Genomic DNA, 21814 nt, shown 5'->3' with positions numbered 1-21814 from the left:
AGGAAGGGGCATGAGTCCCGAGGGCCTCCTCTGAGAGAAGATTACAAAATCCCTTCCTTGCTTCCCTCCTTCCTTTCCCCTTCCCCTCCCCTCCCTTCCCCTTCCCTTTCCTCCCTCTCTCCCTTCCTCCTTCCTTCCTTCTCTTTTTCTCTCTCTCTCTGTCTCTCTTTCTCTCTCTCTCTCTTTCTCTTGCTCTCGCTCTCCCTTTCTCTCTCTCTCTCCTTTTGTGTGTGTGTGTGTGTTTTTTTTTTTTTTCTTTTGAGACAGGGTCTCATTCCAGCCTAGTGGCACAGTCTGGGCCTACTTCAGCCTCAGCTTCCCAAACTCAGGCTCAGCCTCCTACCTCAGCCTCCCTAATAGCTGGGACTACAAAGCGTGTGCCACAACTCCTGGCTAATTTTTAAATTTTTGGTAGACACGGGGGTCTCCCTACATTACCTAGGCTGGTCTGGAACCCCTGGGCTCAAGTGACATGGCTGCCCTGGCCTCCCTAAGTGCTGGGATTACAGGGATGAGCTACCTCGCCGGACCCAGAATCATTTTCATTAACGAAAATAATTGGGGCAAATAGCTATCTAGGCTTCATGCTGATTAGATTCCTTCTTTTCTTTATTATTTACTTATTTTTATAGACAGCGTCTTGCTCTGTCGCCCAGTCTGGGGTGCAGTGGCAGCATCACAGCTCACTGTAGCTTCTAATTTCTAGGCTCTGGTGATCCTCTCACCTCAGCCTCCCAAGTAGCTAGGACCACAAGGCTGGAGTCACAATGCCTTACTAATTAAAAAAAAAAAAAAATTTAGAGGAGGAGTCTCACTATGCTGCCCAGGCCCCAGTCTCCCAAAGTACTATGAATACAGGCATGAGCCACCAAGCCCAGCCTGATTTTGTTCCTTCCAATACAATTTTTTTCCACGTTTTGAAATCTCTTAAATCCGTGAGGATGATCGCATGCAATGGAGTGTCACAATTTAATTACCAGGGCGTTTCCCTCCTCTTTCTTAGTGGCACATACAATGAGGATTTATCTTCCAATCAAAGGTTTCTTAGGGTTGAGACAGTAATAATAATAACATGTACTAAAAAACCAAACTGCTATGTACCAGTCCCTGCTCTAAGCCTTTAAGATAAACGAATTTATTTTAATCCTTACAACAGCGCTATAAGGTAGGTACTGTTATTATTATCCCCATTCTACAGATGAGGCAGCTGAGTCACACAGAGGTTCAGCATCCTGCCCAAGGTCATCCCTGGAAAGCAGAGGAGCCTGGATTTGAACCTTAGGAATTGAATCGCTAAACCTCAACCTTTAGCCCTCGGGAGAGCCCTGGGGGACAGATAGTGCTCGCTGCCACCATACAGGTGGCCAAACTGAGGACTGATTGGCCAGAAGGAGTGACCTGCACAGGGTCAGCAGCCCACGGTGGAGGACTCTTCTTTCTGACTTTCCAGAGGCATAGCCTCATTCTGCTTTTCCACTGCCCAGCTCCCCAGCAGAACAGGTGCCCCAGTAAATGTTGCTGGAAGAGCCCAGAATCAGAGGAAAGAGTACTTTCCGTGTGCCAGACACTACTGTACAGCAACCTTTATATATATATAGAGTTTTTTAAAATTGAGACAGGGGGCCGGACACTGTGGCTCACACCTGTAATCCCAGCAGTTTGGGAGGCCGAGGCAGGTGGATCACCTGAGGTCAGGAGTTCAAGATTAGCCTGGCTAACATGGTGAAACCAAAATACAAAAATTAGCCAGGCTTGGTGGCACATGACTGTAGTCCCAGCTACTCAGGAGGCTAAGGCAGGAGAATTGCTTGAACCCCTGAGGTGGAGGTTACAGTGAGCCAAGACGGTGCCACTGCACTTCAGCCTGGGTGACAGTACAAGACTACATCTTGAAATAATAATAATAATAATAATAATAATAATAGAGACAGGATCTTGCTATGTTGCTCAGGCTGGTCTTGAACTCCCAGGCTCAAGCGATCCTCCTGCCTTGGCCCCCTAAAGTGCTGGGATTATAGGCGTGAGCTACTGCACCCGGTCTCTACAACAACCTTATAGAGCAGGTACCTCTACTGTCTTCTGTTACAGATGAGGAAACTGAGACACTGAGAGGCAAATACTTTTACCCAAGGTCACTCAGGTAATAAGCAGTGTTAGAAATAAAACTCAGGCAGTCTGGCTCTGGCATCCCCTCTACACTAAACTGCCTCCTACGCCACCAGTTCCTGCCTCATAGGCTTACTGTGGGTTTTTTAAATGCGTCATTAAGATATAGATCTTTGTGTCCAATACAGGTGTCACCAGCTACATGTATCTACCAAGCACTTGAAATGCAGCCAGTATCACCGAGGAACTGAGTTTAAAATTTTATTTTAATTTTAATTCATTTAAATTTAAAAAACTCTTACTTGATTCAGTTATTAGAAAACTTTTAAATATGTTTGGAACAAGTTGCATCTATGATGCTCCTTTTGTAACTGTAAATTTTATAAAATCTAAACACAGATTAGGTATTTCCAATGAAAAGGTGGCATCTAAGTGAGAAGCGCAATAAACACACTGGATTTTGAAGCCCAAGTCTGGGGAAAAGAAAGTGAAATAGCTCATTAACATTTATGTATTGATTACATATTGAAATTATCATATCTCATACGTAGCAGGGGTTGGCATGCTAAGACCTGCTACAGCCTGCAGGCTAAGAATTTTTTTTGATATTTTTAGATGGTTTTTAAAAGCCAAAAGAAGAATAATAGTTTGTGGAGCATGAAAAATATGAAAGTCAAATTTCAGTGTCCTTAAAGGAAGCTTTATTTGCACACAACCGCATTCATTGGTTATACATCATCTGTGGCTGATTCTCCATTTACAACATGGAAGTTGAGTACTTTCTAAAGAGACCAGATGACCCCCAAGAGCCTTAAATATTTACTATTGGGCCCTTTATCAAAAAAAATGTGCTGGCCCCTGACACACTGGGTTAAATAAAAATATATTATTAAAATTAACCTCACCTGTTTGTTTTTACTTTTTGAAATGTGGCCACAAGAACATTTTAAATTAGATATTGTGGTTTTTGTTACATTTCTAGAGGACAAAGCTGAGGTACAGCTTTTAAACTCTCAACATTAAACATTATTCTTTCTTCTCGAATCCCCCTTCTCTCTTCCTTTGCCTCAAACCTGGCCTTGCCTGAGTTCCTAAGGATGGCCCAATTCATGCTAGGGATCCAGAGAGTTGATTCTAGAAACACAGATGAACACACGTGTAGACACACCCCCCCACACGTGAACTCACACGTGATGAGTGACACACAGAATGAAATTACTTGTGTTCTACAGGATGACCCCAGACACCCACTTAGGCCAAACACAGCGACCCCGTGACCCCCACTGACGGCCACACAGGTGAACCTGCAGGCACACACCCCTCGGCAGGAAAAAGCAACACCAGCAAGGGGATGCCCACGTGGCCACAAACACACAGATCCCCAACTGAGAGTCTAGGGCAATGGGACACACAGGGAAGATTTCAAGAGAAATAGTAGGTGACTGTCAAGCTGATACTGAACCAGATGAAATTGCTGTTCTTCCAAGTTTTGAGTGGCTCAGTATCGGTGATTTCATTTGGTTCAACTTAATAGCTATTGAACGCATGAAACAGAAATCCATTCCCACGTGCCACAGGCAAATCCAACTCTCTTTCTTACTCAGTCTCTTTCACTTGCTCACTGTCTCACTCCCTCTTTCTGTCTGTCTCCCAGGGACCATAGACATACACAAATTTATAGCAAGATACACAGATACAGAAATACAGACATGGCACATCTCACCTACATGTACCTGGGATGGTCGCCCACACAGGTATACACAGACCTGCACACTCAGCCTCACATGCTCACTGTCCCCTACACACATATGGTCACTGTCACGCACATGGATACACACATGAAATCATGTGCACACAGTTCCCCAACACTCCTGGTCACACATATGGCAGTAGTTTCCCCCACATGGCTGTATACACACACACACACACACACACAACCTGTGTCATCGCAGTGGGTCTGGCCGGGCACTCTCTTCTCTCCTGCTTGCTCTCCCAGCCTCTCTGTGGCCAGAGAGCTGCAGGGGAGTCATTTGAAGACCAGCACAGCGGGGGCGGGAGCAAGTGCTGACGTCAGTCAGGCTAAGCTGGGCCAGGGGCTCTGAGGTCACGGCTGGGCAGCTCCACCCGCTTCCCGCTATTACTCCCACCCCGCTCAGCCAGACGGGCCTCCCTTCCCAGGCCCCCATGTCTACCCGCGCCCCTCCTCTAGTCCTCTCTGCCATCGTTCCCCCTCCTCTCCCAGCCTCTCTCCTCTATGTCTTCTTCTCTCTTCCTCCCCACTCTTGTCCCTTGTCTCCCATGATTTTTCTCTTCCACCTTGCTTGCATTTTGGGGGTTCCCCTCATCCCCTATCCCTGTATTTCCCTCCGTCCCTTTCTTTTTCCCCAATCCACTATTTATCCTCATCTCTTTCTTGGTACCCTTATCTCTCTCCCCATTACCACATTTCTCCAAGTTTCTGTCTTTCTCTCCATCCCTTTCTTCCTCTCCACTTCTCTTGCCTCCTGTCACCCTCATTTATTTCTCTTCTTACTTTAAAGCTCTCCCTACCTCCCCCTTCTCACTTTCCCCAGTCACCCCCACCCTGCCTCTCCCGCAGCCGCCTCTCCTGTCCCCAGAATCCATCTCTGGGTTGAGCCCCCCAGGGACATGTCTCAGCAACTGGTAGATGGAACGAAACACACACACGTGCGTGCTGTGGGTGTGCCTGTGTGTGCGCTGGCCCAAGGCACGGCTGCCTGGAATCGGAGCTGTGAGTGAACGTCTGTCTATTCGGTGCCTAACTGACGTGGGTCTGCGTGTGTGCACCAGGGCCTGGGGTGGAGGGCTGGAGCACTGGGGTTTGTATCCCCAGGGACTCAGGGATGAACACAGAGAGTTGTCGGTCAGCTGCCCCTGGGGATCCAGCCAGGGTCTGTCAGTGCTTTCACCCATCAGGGAAACTGAGTCAGAGGAAGGGTGGAAAAGAGATGCGGGACCTGGGGTGCCCAGACCCGAGCCCCTCAGGACCAGAAGATCTGTGATAAATGTCTGTTTCCATGCCCTTCTTTCTATGAATTTCTAAAAAATTATCTGTATCTAATTCTGTTCTTCTCTTTCCTCCTGTTACTGCGAACTATTGATGTCTCACTTTCTGCCTTGGTAGCTGCCTCTTTTTCTCTCTGCCTATGACTCTGATGACCTTTGGTGTCTGGCAGGGTCCAGCTCCAGGACAGGCTGAAAGACATGGAGCAGCAGAGAGAAATTCCCCCGTCCTCTCTCTTTGTCTGCCTCTCCCCGAGTCTCTGTTGTTTTGTATCTGTCTCCCCATCTCTGTTTCTCAGTCCATCTATCTGGGTCTCTGCCTCTGTGTATTCCTGTCTGTTTCTCCTCCTCATCTCCCCTCACAACCATTCTCTCTCTGTTTTTACCCAGGAGTGTCTGTCCCTTTGCATTTCTGAGGTCTCCCTGACTTTCCTCTTGTGTGGCTCTCCCTCTTTCTGAGTGACTTTCTCACTGTGTGTCCGTGTGTGTGTCTCTTTCTCTCTGTCTCTCTTTCTCCCTCTATCTCCCTCTCTATCTCTGTCTCCATCCTCCCTCCATCTCTCTGCATCCCCATCTCTTTTCTTTTTTTTTTTTGAGATGGAGTCTCACTCTGTCACCCAGGCTGGAGCGCAGTGGCACGATCTCGGCTCACTGCAACCTCCGCCTCCCGTGTTCAAGCTATTCTCCTTCCTCAGCCTCCCGAGTAGCTGGAACTACAAGCATGCACCACCACACCCGTATGTTTTTAGTAAAGATGGGGTTTCACTATGTTGGCCAGGCTGGTCTCGAACTCCTGACCTCAAGTGATCCATCTGCCTTGGCCTTCCAAAGTGTTGGGATTACCGGCGTGAGCCACCACACCTATCTCTTTGTGACACTCTATCTCTGTATGTGTTTCTCTCTCTCTCTCATTCACTGTTTCTCTCCATTTCTCTGTTTGCGCATCTTCGTCTCTCCCTGCAGTTCCATCTCTTCCAGCCTGTCCCGGAGCTCTCCCCTGCCGGACACCAAATCCGCACACCCTGGGCTTTTCCCGAGGAGGATGCGTCAGGCCAAGCCTCTGCCCGGGCCTGGCTGTCAGGGAGAAGGTGCATTCCCAAGGACCCCGAACGCCCCGCCCACCCACCAGGGCGGGCCGGGCTGTGTCTGACGCTGTTGCTGGGAGCCGGGCCGCCTGGTGTCTGGCTGTGTCAGGATGATGGATCCTCAGATGATCTGAGGCCAGCCCGGAGCAGAAGGGGAGGGTGAGTCCTCCGCCCAGTGGGAGGGGGCAGCACAGGCCCCTCCCCAGAAGTGGGGCATTTGGCTGCCCAGCCCCCACCCCGCCCTGCTCGGGTGGAGCAGCTGTATAAAACCAGATGTTTCTAAAACCAGAGTGCGGATGAGGAAGGATAACCAGGGCTTTAATTCTCAAAGGTTCCCTTCTCTGAAACCCAAGAGTCCAGGTTCCCAGCCCCTCCTCCTTCAGACCCGGGAGTCCAGACTCCAGCCCCTCCTCCCTCAGACCCAGGGGCCCAGGCCCCCAGACCCTCCTCCCTCAGACCCAGGAGTCTAGGCCCCCAGCCCCTCCTCCCTCAGATCCAAGAGTCCAGGCCCCCAGCCCCTCCTCCCTCAGACCCAGGAGCCCAGGCCCCCAGACCCTCCTCCCTCAGACCCAGGAGCCCAGGCCCCCAGACCCTCCTCCCTCAGACCCAGGAGTCCAGGCCCCCATTCCCTCCTCCCTCAGACCCAGGAGTCCAGGCCCCCATTCCCTCCTCCCTCAGACCCAGGAGTCTAGACCCCCAACCCCTCCTCCCTCAGACCCAGGAGTCCAGGCCCCCATTCCCTCCTCCCTCAGACCCAGGAGTCCAGGCCCCCATTCCCTCCTCCCTCAGACCCAGGAGTCTAGACCCCCAACCCCTCCTCCCTCAGACCCAGGAGTCTAGGCCCCCAGTCCCCTCTCCCTCAGACCCAGGAGTCCAGGCCCAGGCCCCATCCCCTCCTCCCTCAGACCCAGGAGTCTAGGCCCCCAGCCCCTCCTGCCTCAGACCCAGGAGTCCAGGCCCCCAGCCCCTCCTCCCTCAGACCCAGGAGTCCAGGCCCCCAGCCCCTCCTCCCTCAGACCCAGGAGTCTCAACTCCCAGCTTCCTTCTCCCTTGGACCTACATGTCCAGACCCTAGAATTTCTTGCAGGAAGAGATGACCAAGGCTGGAAGCAGCCCAGACAAGTGCTGAAAGACAGGGAGCAGTGAAGCTGGAAACTCCCACAGGAGGCCGGGGCTGGTGGTTGAGAGACAGGTAGGGACCCCACACCCCTCACTAACACCCATGGCTCCTGGAAACCCCCACTCCTGTGGTGGCCATTCTCCAGTTCCTGCCCTGGGTCCACAGTGGCCTTCCCAGCATTTCAGCCATCATCAGGAAACCTCAGGGTACAGCTTACAGAATACCTGGACGGAAGGAGTACAGGGTGGGAGAGGTAAGGCAAAAATGGAGCAAAGGCAGAGGAGAAAACATTCATTCATTTTAGGGACATCTCCTGAGCCCTGGTGGACGGGGCTGGGCTGGGCGATGCCGGGCACACAGAGATGACTCAGCCCTGGGCCCTGCCCTTGGGGAGATGCCAATCTGGTGGAGAAGACAGCTGTGTAAACAGAGGGCCACAAAACAGTGCAAGGATGCACCAACCCAGCCCAAGAGTCAGGGAGGGCTTCCTGGAGGAGGTGATGCTGGCTGATGAGGAGTTAGCCATGGTCAGGGTGGGGGTGGAAGGTGGGGCTAGAAAGGGGCATCCAAGGCAAGAAATGGTGTGACCAGTCAAAAAAGTAAGGGCAGATTGATGCTGTGAAGCACAGTGGGTGAAACAAGGGTGTGAGGGGTTGAGGGTCCCTAGTGAGGTCCACCCATTTGGGTTTAAAAAAATGTTTTTGGCCAGGCACAGTGGCTCATGCCTGTAATCCCAGCACTTTGGGAGGCCAAGGCAGGCAGATCACTTGAGGTCAGGAGTTTGAGAACAGCCTGTCCCAAATGGTGAAACCCCATCTATACTAAAAATACAAAAGTTAGTCGGGTGTGGTGGCGTGCACCTGTAATCCCAGCTACTCAAGAGACTGAGGTGGGAGAGTCACTTGAACGAGAGGCAGAGGTTGTAGTGAGCCAATATTGCACCACTGCACTCTGGCCTCCCGTCTCAAAAAAAATTTTTTTTAACTAAGTAACAATTATACATATTTATGATATACAGCATGACATTTGCTATATATATAATCCATTGTGAAATGGCTAAGTCAAGCTATTTAACGCATGCAACGTGTTGGGTTTTGAATGCAGGAGTCAGAGGCTAGGACTGCTCTGGTGGCACTGGGGAGCCATGGAAGGGCTGTGAGCAAGGGAGGGGCAGGATCAGCTCTTGGTCTGAGCAAGGGCTAAACTGGAGGGAGAGACAGGGGCTCTGGGCCAGGATGAGTCGCTGGGTGGTGGGGTTGCATCAGAGATCCCTGGGGCTTTTCCAGGGTAGAGAGGAAGTGTGAGTAAGGTTGGGCAGAGGTGCAGGACCCCGAGGATCCACGACCAAGAAGACTGGGAGATGGACACAGATATGGCGGGCTAACTTGCCAAACTCCTAACCTCAGCTAGTTCTCGTTACAGGTGCTCTTCCCTTTGCTCCATCTCAGGCAGGTACCTCCTGGGGAACCAGTGAGGGCAAGGGGCCCCTGGGCAGTAACCTGAAGAGATCCTTGTTTTATTAAATGCTTGAATCCGGGTAGACGGTTTCTTTGCTAGGTGTCCTGGGTTGGGAAGGGAAATGCACATTGCGGGGATCTAGATAACTAGAGACGGAGGAGAAAAGGAGGTAGGGAGAGGGAGGAAAGACAGAAGCTGGCTTCCGCGACCATCTATTCAACAGCAAAACCTGCCCTACCCCTGGATTCCTGACCCCCTTTACTCTCCTCTGGTTTCTCTTTTCCTTTTTCCCCATAGCATTGATCCCCTTCCTATATAACGTATAACTTGCATAAGGTACGTTTAGTATCGTTTTTGTACAATGTGTGTCTTCCTGGTTCGAATGCAAGCTCTAGACAGGCAGCTGTCTTTATCTGATTTGTTCATGGCTCATTCCTCAGCGCCTGGACCTGTGTCTAGTACCTGGTAGGTGCTCAACAAATATGTGTTGAACAAATGTGTGAGGTCGGGATAGAAAGTCAGATTGGTGGATGGAGAGGGGAAAGAAAAAGGAGAGCAGCCAGGCACGGTGGCTCACGCCTGTAATCACAGCACTTTGGGAGGCCAAGGCAGGTGGATCACTTGAGGTCAGCAGTTCGAGACTAGCCTGGCCAACATGGTGAAGCCCCGTCTCTACTAAAAATACAAAAATTAGGCAGGCGTGGTGGTGCATGCCTGCAGTCCCAGCTACTCAGGAGGCTGAGGCAGGAGAATCGCTTGAACCTAGGAGGTGGAGTTTGCAGTGAGCCGAGATCATGCCACTGCACTCCAGCCTAGGCAACAAAGTGACTCTGTCTGGGGGAAAAAAAAAATGAAGAGGAAGGAAGGAGGGGAAGGAGAGATGAGGGAAGAAGGAGGAAGGAGAGGAAGAGGGAGGGAAAGAGAGGAGGAGGGAGGGAAAGAGAGAAGGAGGGGGAGGAAGGTCAGAAGAGGAGGAGAATGGAGGAAGGAGAAAGAGAAGGAAGGATAGGGAAGAGGGGGAGGAGAGAAGTTGGGGAGAGAGGGCCCAGCAGCTGGGACCCCCACCCCACCCCTACATAATAGTTCTATGGGCACCACTCAGAGTGGCCCGTCCTGGAAGGATGTGTTGAGGAGCTCCGGGGAGGTGGGACCTTAGACAAAAAAGACTCCAGCATCAGCACAGACCCCAAGTCTGGAAAGAGACTGCCTCTTTTCCTGGAAGTTCCGGACTTCCAGGAACTCAGAGCCCTGGATGAGCTAGAGTTAGACGGAACCTTTTCTCCCCCACACGCATATTCTGGGAAACCCCTAGGCTCCCATGATTCCGCTGAAATCCAGGGAGGGAGGGAGGCTAGCCAGCAATGATGACTGTACATCTACCTTCTGCCTCTAGCCAGTGCCTCTGTGAGAAACTGTAGAACTTCCAGAGCTGGGAGGAGGGAGAGAAAGGCCTGGAGGAGGAGGGCCCTGCCTGTATCCAGTGGAAGGCACTTTCTACCCCAGCACCCACCACCTCTCCTGCCCCTTTCCCTGGAAAGAAATAGAGACAGTAAGAGCCGAACAGAGGGAGAGGGAGGGAGGCGCTTCCTTTTGCAAAAGCTGTTTATCCTCTCCAGGGAAGCAAGAGAGGAGGAGACTCATTTTCCAGATAGGGAAACTGAGGCAAAAGAAGAGTCATTTCCTGGGACAAGTGATACAGCACACAGGCAGCGTGGCTGGGTAACAGAAAACAGGCATTAGGCATTAAGTCACTAGACTATACCCTGCCAGTCACAGAGGAAGGAGGAACTAGGGGCTTAGATTAAGATCTGAGAGCCTGGATTCCTGGGTCTGAGGGAGGAGTGGCTGGGGTCTGAACTCCCTGGTCTGAGGAAGGAGGGGCTGGACCTGGACTCCCAGGACTAAGGGAGGAGGGGCTGGACCTGGACTTCTGGATCTGAGGGAGGAGGGACTGGGGCCCTAGACTCTGCATGCGGGGCTTAAAACCTAGATGACGGTGCAACAAACCACCATCGCACATGTATACCCACGTAACAGACCTGCACATTCTGCCCATGCATCCCAGAACTTAAAGTAAAAATTGATTTGATGCATTTTAGGGAGAAAGGAGTTACAGGCAAAGTCGTAAATCAATACATGGAAGACGTACATTGGTTTGGCCTGAAAATGCAGGATATCTTGAAGAGGAGCGGGCTTACAGGTTACAGATGGATTCAGGGATTCTTTGGTTCGCAGTTGGTTAAAGGAGTAAGGGTCTGCTTAAAACCTGGAGTCTGCAGAAAAGAATGTTTTACGATAAGGATGCAGTGTAGCAAGATTGATGGCCCTTAGAAGTGACTTAACACTTGCCTTAGGTCTTGTATGTAATTTGGTATGTTATCATCACAAAGAGTGTTTTGTCAATCTTATTTTACCTATAATGCTGGTCTTCTGTCGTTCCTAAACTCCAAAAGGGAAGGGGCATAAGAAGGCGTGTCCCACCCGCCTTCAAGTCACCGCCAGGAACTCAGTTTTTAGGTTTCTCTGGGATCCCTTTGGCTAAGAAAGGGTCTTGTTGAGTCAGTGTGGTGGTGGTAAGGGGGTCGGAGGGAGGGCCTTAGGATTTTATTTTTATTTTATAGCATGATTGATTAAATCATTGGCCACTGGTGATTAGTCAATCTCCAGCCCCTCTCCCCTCTTGAAATTTGGGGCATGAGGCTAAAAATTCCACTGGGATCACAGGGTTCGTCTCTCTGGCAACCATCCCCGATCCGCCCAGATCTGCCTCATTAGTATAAACTCCGGTGTGACTGATAGGGGCTAATTATGAATAACAAAATATGCTTTTCTCACCTCCTCACTCAGGAAGTTACAAGAATTTTAGGAGCTCTGTGCTAGAAATTAGGGGCAGAAAACAAATATACATTTATTTATTTTTAGACAAGTTTTCACTGTGTGGTCCAGGCTGGAACGCAGTGGTGCAGTCACTGTTCACTGCAGCCTCGACCTCCTTGGGGATTAGGATTTCAACAATGAAGTTGAGGGGACCCGAACACTTATTCCATCACAGTTAGTGACCTGTTCTTGGCATGGAGCCATTTCATTCCTCTGAGCCTCTCTTTTTTCGTCTGTAAAATGGGACTGTCTCAATTTGTCCTTCATAGGAGAGCCCTCAAGGTTAAGAGAGAGAGAGTCTGTCTGGCACATTGGAATATGAGGTGAGTTTAGCCATTCCTGAAAGAGTAGAGGCTGAAGGTCTCCAAGACTAACGCAGGTGGTAACAGGAGGATGCTTCCCTGGATACACCACCCCTTCACCCTCCCTGGATACCCCACCTCTCCTCTGAGGAGTAAGCCAGGTTGGAGCTGGGAGGAGCCCACACTCTGTCATGAGACACCCCTGGGTTCCAAGGCAGGCAGCCTTGTGCAAGCTACCTCCTGACTCTGAGCCTCCCCCTCCACCTTAGCCACCTGCAGACAAGGAGAACCCTTCCCCATGTTGATGCAGGGAGTAGAACTCTGTTTGGCATCCACTTAATCCCTGGGCCCCAGCTTCCTAGTCACTCAAGCACGAATAGACCCTCTAACCTGGGCCATAGCAGAAAGCTCCAAACAGTTTAGTGAGCAGCCACACTGTGCAACACAGAGAGTGTGTCATCAAAGGGGCACGCCTGTGAGCTCCAGATAGAGGACACAGAGCTGCAGAAGTCCAGTGGCCCCTTTCTGTGACCTGGGCTGCAGGCACCCGCAGTCCAGAGGCTCAAAACCACAATGCTGTCATTCCCAGTGAATGCTGTAAGACGAAGAGGAAGTAACGCGGCCGTGGTTTCCCATGAGGGGATTACTTAAGAGGATGTCCTAACCCCCAGAAGCTGTGACCGTAACATTATTTGGAAAGAGGGGTTTTGCAAATGTTGTAAAGTTAAGAATTTCAAGATTTTAGCATATCCTAGATTTAAGGTCGGCCCCAAACGCCATGGCAGGTGTTTATGAGTGAGGCAGAGGAAGGTAGACGCCAAACACAGAGAAGAAGGTGATGTGAAGATGGGGGTAGAGATTGCAGTAGTGATGCACCCACAAGCCAAATGTATTAGTTTTCTAAGGCTTCTGTAATAACAAAGAACATCTGTCCCTCGGTGTCCTTGGTTCCACATGCAGTGGGGTTGATGGGTGACCCCCAAAAGATACATCTAAGCCCTAACCTGCGGAACCTAAGGATGTGACCTTATTTGGATACAGGGTTTTAAGAGCTTTTGCAGGTGTCATGAAGTTAAGGATTTTGAGATGAGATCTGGCTTTTCAATCCTGATACCATCCTGGCCAACACCCTTCTGGTCCTTGTGATAATTACCATTTTCCAAATGTTGAGAGAGAACACAGAGATGAAGGAAGCTGCCCCAAAGCACATGAGACACGGCCTCTGCTATCAGCTCTTGTCATCGTATGTTCAATAATTCTGCAAAACTGGTCCATGGACTCCAAAGCATCCACATCATCTGTGTGCATTTGCTAAACATGATGACTACTGGTCTTCACTGTCATTTCTTCAGATTTTGTGAGCTCAGGGCTGTGGAATTGATTTAAACAAACACCCCAGGTAATTCTTACGTACAGTTTGAGAACCATCTGATTAGGAGGGGAAAAAAAAACCAAAACAAAACGCCTCCCAAAGTGAAATAATAAGACTGAATGCCTGTAATCCCAGCACTTCGGGAGGCAGAGGTGGGAGCCCCAGGGGGTTCGAGAGCAGCCTGGCAACACGGTGAGACCTTGTCACTACAAAAAATTTTAAAATTAGCTGGATGTGGTGGCGTACGCTTACGGTTCCAGTTACTTGAAGGGCTGAGGTGGGAGGATCACTCGAGCCCAGGAGATCGAGGTGGCAGTGAGCTATGATTGTACCACTGCACTGCAGCCTGGGTGACAGAGGGAGACCCTGCATCAAAAAGATAAAGAAAGTGATGCAGAGACATAGGCGGAGATTGGAGTGATGTATCACAAGCTAAGTGTACTAGTTTTCTAGACTTCTGTAATAAAAAATACAGCTGCCCCTCAGTATTCTCTGGGGATTGCTTCCAAGACCCTGTGGATACTAAAAGGCACAGATGAGTTCAAGACACTTCCATAAAATGGTGCAGTATTTGCACATAACCTATGCACATCCTCCCATAGACTTTATTTTTATTTATTTATTATTATTATTTGTTTCAGATGGAGTCTTGCTGTGTCACCCAGGCTGGAGTGCAGTGGCGCAATCTCAGCTCTGTCCGCCGGGTTCAAGCGATTCTCCTGCCTCAGTCTCCTGAGAAGCTGGGATTACAGGCACCCGCCACCATGCCCGGTTATTTTTTGTGTTTTTAGTAGAGATGGGATTTTGCTCTGTTGGCCAGGCTGGTCTCAAACTCCTGACCTCAAGTGATCTGCCTGCCTCGGCCTCCCAAAGTGCTCCCATATACTTTAAACCATCTCTAGCTTACTTATGATACCTAATACAAAGTGAATGAGAGGTAGTTGTTTTTTTTTTAAATTTGTATTATTTTTTATTACTTTTTTCAAATATTTTCTATTCGTGATTGGTTGAATCCTTACACGTAGAAACCACAAGTATAAAGGGCCGGCTGTGACACAAACTCAGATTAAACAACAGAAATTTACTCTCTCAAAGTTTTGCCAGCTAGAAGTCCAGGATCAGGATGTTCCAGCAGGCTTGGTTTCTTCTGAGAGTTGTGAGACAGAATCTATTCTATGCCTCTTGCCTAGATTCTGGTGCTTTTTTTTTTCTTTCTTTCTTTGAGACAGGTTCTTTCTGTGCTGCGCAAGATGGAGTACAGTCGGCTTACCGCCCACTAGCCTCTGAGCCAGTGAACTGACCCACTCGCAATCAGCTCTTTGCAACTTCCGCCTCTCAGTTGTTAGCCGACCTCCCATCTCAGTCTCCCAAATAGCTGGGACTACAGGCGCAGGCCACCATGCTCAGCTAATTAACATTTTTTTTTTGGTAGAGATGAAGTCTCATTACATTGCCAGGCTAGCCTTGAACTGCTGGGCTCGAGCAATCTTCCTGCCTCAGCCTCCCAAGTAGCTGGGACTACAGGTGGGAGACACCTCACCTGGTTAGCTTGTTTTTTATTTTTATTTTTATTTATTTATTTATTTTTGAGAGGAAGTCTCGCTCTGTCGCCCAGGCTGGAGTACAGTGGCTCAATCTCGGCTCACTGTAACCTCCACTTCCCGGATTCAAGCCATTCTCCTGCCTCAGCCTCCTGAGTAGCTGAGATTACAGGCACACGCCGCCACACCCAGCTAATTTTTATATTTTTAGTAGAGACGGGGTTTCTCCATGTTGACTAGGCTGGTCTCGAACTCCTGACCTCTGTTGATCGGCCTGTCTCGGCCTCCCAAAGTGCTGGGAGTACAGGCGTGAGTCACAGTGCCCAGCCTATTTTTATTTTTTAGACAGGGTGTTGGTCTGTCACCCAGGCTGGAGTACAGTGGTGTGATCATAGCTCACCACAACCTGGAACTCCTGGGCTCAAGTGATCCTGCTGCCTCAGCCTCCCAAGTAGCTGGGACCATAGGTGTGCACCACCACACCCTGCTCACTTTTTAATATTTTGTAAGGATAGGATCTTGCTATGTTGCCCAGGTTGGCCTCAAACTCCTGGGCTCAAGCAATCCTCCTACCTCAGCCTCCCAAAGTGCTGAGATTACAAGCATGAGCCACTGTGCTTGACTGCTTCTGGTGCCTGACAATGACAATCTTTGGTGATTTGCTGACAGTCTGTGGCGTTCCTTGGCTTGTGGAAGCATCACTGCCACCTCTGCCTCCCTCATCACATGGTGTTCTTCCCGTGTGTGCGTCTGCGTCCAAATTTCCCTTTTTCCTAAGGACACCAGTCATGTTGGACGATGGGTCCACCCTAGTCCAGTATGACCTCATCTTAACTTAAATGATTACATCTGCCATGATCCAGTATCCAAATAAGGACATGTTCCGAGGAGCTGAGGGTTAGGACTTCAATGTAGGAATGGAGGCTGTGGGGAGGACAAAATTACATCCTTAACACCAAGGAATGTTAAGGGTGGCAGCTGCCACCGGGAGCTAGGAGAGAGGCGTGGAAGGGAGTCTCCCCCAGAGCCTCCAAAAGGAGCCAACCCTGCCGATGCTTTAATTTCAGACTTCTGGCCTCCAGTACTGTGAGACAGTCCATTTCTGTGGTTTGAAGTCACTTGGTTTGTGGTAATGAGTTACAGCACCCTAACAAACTAACAAGCCAGCCCAGTGCAGGGCACATGCGGAGCGTATGATGAACAAGCTCCCGCTCTGTGCCCTGGGGAGGCTCATGCATGCTCTTCTAAGGTACATACGATCGAGCGGATCACTAGGGGAGCATTTCCTCTCCCCTAACCCCAGGTGCAGGGACTTCAGAGTAATGCCTACTAAATGACCCCCCTACCTCTGTTGCTTGACAAAGGGAGGTGCAAGGGGGAAAAAAGACTGTGAGGATGGGAGAGGGTGGGTCCTACAGGAAGTGTCACATCACTGTGGTTGCAGAGGACAGAGAAAGCAAACCTGTCTCCAGCAGGTGGAAATGGTCAGAATGTTGATGGTGGCCATGATGTATATGTTTTATTTTATTTTACTTTGAGACAGGGTCTTGCTCTTACTGCCCAGGCTAGAGTTCATTGGCATGATCATGACTCACTGCAGCCTCGACCTCCCAGGCCCAGCCTCGATCCTCCTGCCTCAGCCTCCTGAGTAGCTGGGACTACAAGTGTGCGCCACCAATCCTGACTGCTTTTTGTGTTTTTTATTTTTTTATTTCTGTAGAGACACAGCTTCACCATGTTGCCCAGGCTGGTCTGGAACTCCTGGGCTCAAGTGATCCGCCTGCTTTGGCCTGAAGTGTTGGGGTTACAGGCGTGAGCCACTGTGCCTGGCCAGCCGTGATACAGATGCTCAGCTCTGTGCTTCCTGTCTCATCTTCATGAGCTCCAGCCAAAAGATTCCCTCAGGTAGCTATTACTGCTCCCATGTTAAAAAAGAGAAAATTGACATTCAAAGAGGGAAATGACTTGTCTGAGGTCACACAAGTAGTGACAGCTGGGATCTGAACACGACTACACTGTGATGTGCCGATAAATGTTTAACAACTGGCTCTCCAAAGGGAAAAATGTATGTCTGTGTATAAACACATATGTTTACAATACATTTTGTAATTGTACTGATTATAAAGGATATGTACCACACACTTTACAAAGAATAATAATATAATCGAAAATTCTCTTTTTTGTAAATACCACACAATTATAACTTCAGGGTGACTTGCTATTTCTTGCAAAATCCAGTACCAGTTTTTATTTTATTTTTTAGTTTTTATTTTTTGGGGGCTGGAGTCTCGCTCTGTTGCCCAGGCAGCTTGTTAGGATGGTCTCTATTCTTAATGTCTAAATTCTACAAGAGGGATTTTTTTCCCCATAGAGGCACCATTCAGGGTGAGCTGGATATTGTTAGGATTTGGGAGCCAACAGGGGCTATCATTTATTCTTGTTCTTTGACCACATCATAGGCCATTGCCTCTTCTCTGTTTGCTGGTTCATGCAAGACCAGGAGCTCCCCCAGTAAGTGATCTGAAGGGTAATACCCATCCCCCGCAAGCCATGTCTCTCCCCCATTCTCTTGCTCAGCCTCGGTCACAGGAACCACCCTGTGGTTGATTCATCCTGACGATTATTAGAGGTAGCTTAGGAATGGATGGTTGAGTTGTGAGTTGTCGAAACTCAGTCAAACTGGCTCAAGTTAAACCTACTTGCTGGAAGAACACAAGGGAATTTAAAGGAAGCCAACTGCAGACAGTGTGTCTAGACCTTAGAGGAACCAGAACATTACCTGGTAGCTTCTCTCCCCACCACCCTTGCAATCTGGGGCTGCATCATCTCTCACTTCCTCTCTGTTCAAATCCTCTGCTCCGTTCTCTCTCTGTGGCTCTTTCTAGCAAATGATCCAGCTGGAGGGTGTTCTGGAGATTCTGCAAATTTGCAGTTGGTGTCAGAAGCGAGGGTGGTCTCGGACGGAGGCGGTGCCCCTGACTTTGTAGCAGGGCCCTATTTTACTGCACTCTCCTTCTGGGCCTCAGTTTCTCCATGTGTCAACATAGGAAGAACTCGCTGACTTCCTGGAGTTGGTGGCCTAAGGGGTTCCTGGATTTGCAAGTATCCTGGTTAATTATAAAAGAGGTACAGAAGCAAAATGTTTAGTTAAACCATCCTTTATTGAAGCCTTTTGTATGCAGGGGGAAGGCAAGGATAACACAATGCCCTCTAGAAGCTCTGGGGTCAGTGGCATAGATTAAATAAATGCATTGGATGCTGATGAGTAAAGCTTGCAGAGCTTCATGGGGGGTGTGCAGAAAAAAACCATCATGGGAGTCCAGAGATGAGCTAGATTCCCAAGGACCACATCATGTCATCAAAACTCAGGAATCTCCCCTTGCACTGGAATGAAATCAGCCCTCATCACCCAGCTCCTCACCCAAAGACAGGTTCTGCTGTAGGTTAACTTTGGATGCTCCAGGCCACTCCTTCATCTCTCTTCTTTCCATTCATTCTCCTTTTCTCTTCTGTTTCTTGTTTATAATAAAATGATGGCTGGGCGCGGTGGCTCATGCTTGTAATCCCAACACTCTGGGAGGCTGAGGTGGGCAGGTCATCTGAGGTAGGGAGTTTGAGACCAGCCTGACCAACATGGAGAAACTCTGTCTCTACTAAAAATACAAAATGAGTCGGGTGTGATGCATGCCTGTAATCCCAGCTACTCTGGAGGCTGAGGCAGGCGAATCGCTTGAACCCTGTAGGTGGAGGTTGCAGGGAGCTGAGATCACGCCATTGCACTCTAGCTTGGGCAACAAGAGTGAAACTCTGTCTTAAAATAAAATAAAATAAAATAAAATAAAATAAAAAAGATGTCTGTAATGGTAATTAAATGATTGCTTCAAGAGCTGGCAACAGAAATCTTCTTGATGGGGTGCTGTGGCTCACACCTGTAGTCCCAGCAGTTTGGGAGGCCGAGGCAGGCGGATCACAAGGTCAGGAGTTCAAAACCAGCCTGGCCAATATGGCAAAACCCCGTCTCTACTAAAAATACAAAAAATTTAGCTGGGCATGGTGGCGTGTGCCTGTAGTCCCAGCTACCCTGGAGGCTGAGGGAGGAGAATCACTTGAACCCAGGAGGCAGAGGTTGCAGTGAGCTGAGATCGTGCCACTGCACTCCAGCCTGGGTGACAGAGTGAGACTCTGTCTCAAAAAAAAAAAGAGCTGGCGCCAGAAATCTTCTTAAGGAGGATGCTATTATAGATAAATGACTTGAGTTGGGAAAGGAGACCTGAGGGATAGAGTCAGAGTCAAGGGTAGGATGACTAAATTTCTCCGCGTTTAAAAAAAAAAAAAGCAGAAATCTGAAGGTGAGGAGATAGGAGGGAGGGTGGACTTTTAAAAGGATGTCTTAAGTTCAACGGAAAGCTTTCATGTTTGTTGCTGGCCAGTTGCCTACTCTCACATTGCCAAGCTTCTTTCTGTAAAGCGTGTTTCATATTTAAATACCTTGTGCAGGTAGCTTTTCAGGAAATTGAGGGAAATGTCTGAGTTCCTCTCTGGGTTAATTTCATTCAGGGCAGCAACCACCAGACATTGTATGAATTGGACTAACTCAGTTGAAGCAAGACTTAGAGCCACAGGTAAAAACATAGGCTCTGGGGGCCCTCCCTTGTGGGGAGGACAATCTGTTTCCCAAAATTTATGATGTAAAAGATTAGGCAATCAGGTAGACCTCAAGGGGATGAGGGGTCTTCAACTGACATCTCCATAACTTTTTATTTTTACTGAGTTGTTGATCAATAAAGGCTGAGGACTTTATATAAAGTATCTTCTTTTTTTTTTTTTTTTGAGCCGGAGTCTCACTCTGTCACCCAGGCTGGAGTACAATGGCGTTTTCTTGGCTCACTACAGCCTCTGCCTTCCAGGTTCAAGTGATTTTCCTGCCTCAGTCTCCTGAATAGCTGGGATTACAGGAGCCTGCCACTACGCCCAGCTAATTTTTGTATTTTTAGTAGAGACAGGGTTTCACCATGTTGGCCAGGCTGTTCTTGAACTCCTGACCTCTGGTGATCTGCCTGCCTCGGCCTCCCAAAGTGCTGGGATTACAGGTGTGAGCCACTGGACTTGGCATATATGAAGTATTTTCTTGTATATCTTGCCTGATTTTAGCCATACTCTTTCACACTTCTCCCTCCTCCTCCATTTACCTAGGATGACTACATAATTTATTTTTCATAGCAGGGCACTTTTCAGAATGGAAGTGGACACTACTCAGCATTATGCCAGAATGAGGGTATCATTCACTACTCATAATTCAGGACTAATCATAATGGGTATATTCGGGTTCATCTCAGGCAAACTAGGATGCAGATGACAGCTTCTTCCTATCATTTCCCATCCTGACCACCCAAAGCTGAGGTCCAAAATCAAAAAAGAAGTCAATAATAAACGCATATCTGTTTATTCTCCCGAAATCAGGGGACATAAAGGCTTTTTTTTCTGATGAGTGGGTAACCCTAAAATAAGCAGGAAATGCCTGTGGCTCAGCCTAACCCAAGGTGAGACAAAGCTGGAGCTGGGAGCTCGAAAGTGTCCCCAGCTCCCTCCTCACTTCGCCTGTAACTGCACCTCTGCAGAAGGTAAAGTAGAATCGGTAGCTGTGTCACTGGTTTGGGCTGAGTCCTCGGTTAGGGCCCTCTCCAGACTGGCGGGCAGGGAGTGGATCAGCCTCTCCCGGAAGTCCTGGCCCATGAAGACATAGAGCATCGGGTTGAGGCAGCTGTTGAAGAAGGCCAGGGCACTTGTCACATCCACTGCAATTCTAAGTTCTTTGGACAGGCCTTGTAATATGTTATGGAGTCTAACTGTGGCTATGAAGGCCACCACCTGATATGGGAACCAGCAGAGAAAAAAGGCAGCTACGACAAAGGAGAGGACCCGCAAGGGACGACTGGACTTAATTAAGCCTTGCTTGTGGATCTTGGTGGCAATAAGCCCATAACTGACAACGACGATGGACATGGGCACGCTGAAGCCAATGATGAACCGGATGATGCCTCTCACCGTCAACATGGCAATGGTCACCTTCCGCTTCTCCACAGGGTCATCGGTCCAGGGTGAAAAGTCAAAAGTGCAGGCTACTGTCCCTGGCCCGAGTTTACCAGGTACTGTAGTCACACGAATGATAACTGGCAATGTGAGGAGCAGAGCCATCACCCAGGGCCCGATGATCACCTTCTTGGCCAGGCTCACGGTGCGGTGGTTCTGGGTCCAGACTGGATGCAGGACACAAATACAGCGGTCCAGAGCAATGAGGGCGATCAGGAAGACACTTCCAAACAAATTGATATCCACTATGCTAAAGATGAATTTGCACAGGAACCAACCGAAAGGCCAATGTCCTCTCATGACCTTCACGACCACTAAGAACGGCAAAGTGGAGGTGAAACAGAAGTCAGCCACAGCCAGGTTCAGGTAACTGATGGTGGTGACTGTGTGTGTCATCCGGAATCCAGCCACCCAGATCACAAGCCCGTTGCCCAGGACCCCGAGGACAAAGGTGACTGCAAATACCAGATAAGTGAAGATATCCAGGAAGAGATAGCTAGCAGCTACAGCAGGTGGCCCTCCAGAGATGTTCGTGGGGAGAGAGGAATTTGTCTCCATTTTGTCCACTCCTGAAATAGTGCAGTCATGGTCATTCCTCAGTTATGATCCTCCGCACCATTTCCCCATCCCATCATTTCTGCCCCTGCCAGTTTTCCCACTGATAGCTTTCTCACCTTCCCCTAGAGCTCCCACAACAGCTGGAACATCTTCACCACTGTCCCTTACACATGTCCACATGTATACATTGGCAATCTTTTATTGTACCTGTTAGGCAAGATTACATATTTTCTTTCTTTCTTTCTTTCTTTCTTTCTTTCTTTCTTTCTTTCTTTCTTTCT

At 49.1% G+C, this 21814-nt stretch overlaps 2 protein-coding genes across 5 annotated transcripts in view; both read right to left on the bottom strand.

The window, feature by feature from the left end:
- Window positions 1-5040, bottom strand: part of HAS1 (hyaluronan synthase 1) — a 9482-nt gene extending 4442 nt beyond the window's left edge. Inside the window, exon 1 of the mRNA XM_011966046.1 lies at window positions 4657-5040. Coding sequence (XP_011821436.1) covers window positions 4657-5040 — 384 coding nt within the window. The remainder of the gene's footprint in view (window positions 1-4656) is intronic.
- Window positions 5041-20309: 15269 nt separating this feature from the next.
- The window catches only part of FPR1 (formyl peptide receptor 1), a 57594-nt gene continuing 56089 nt past the window's right edge, over window positions 20310-21814 (bottom strand). For all 4 annotated transcript variants that reach the window (XM_011965880.1, XM_011965878.1, XM_011965879.1 and 1 more), the window contains one exon: window positions 20310-21544. In XM_011965880.1, coding sequence (XP_011821270.1) covers window positions 20475-21533 — 1059 coding nt within the window. In that variant the 5' untranslated portion in view covers window positions 21534-21544 and the 3' untranslated portion in view covers window positions 20310-20474. The remainder of the gene's footprint in view (window positions 21545-21814) is intronic.

This window comes from Mandrillus leucophaeus, unplaced genomic scaffold, assembly GCF_000951045.1.
Source record: "Mandrillus leucophaeus isolate KB7577 unplaced genomic scaffold, Mleu.le_1.0 Scaffold74, whole genome shotgun sequence".
NCBI classification, from domain to species: domain Eukaryota; kingdom Metazoa; phylum Chordata; class Mammalia; order Primates; family Cercopithecidae; genus Mandrillus; species Mandrillus leucophaeus.
The sequence above is the reverse complement of the archived record's forward strand: the minus strand, read 5'-3'. Positions and strand labels throughout refer to the sequence as shown.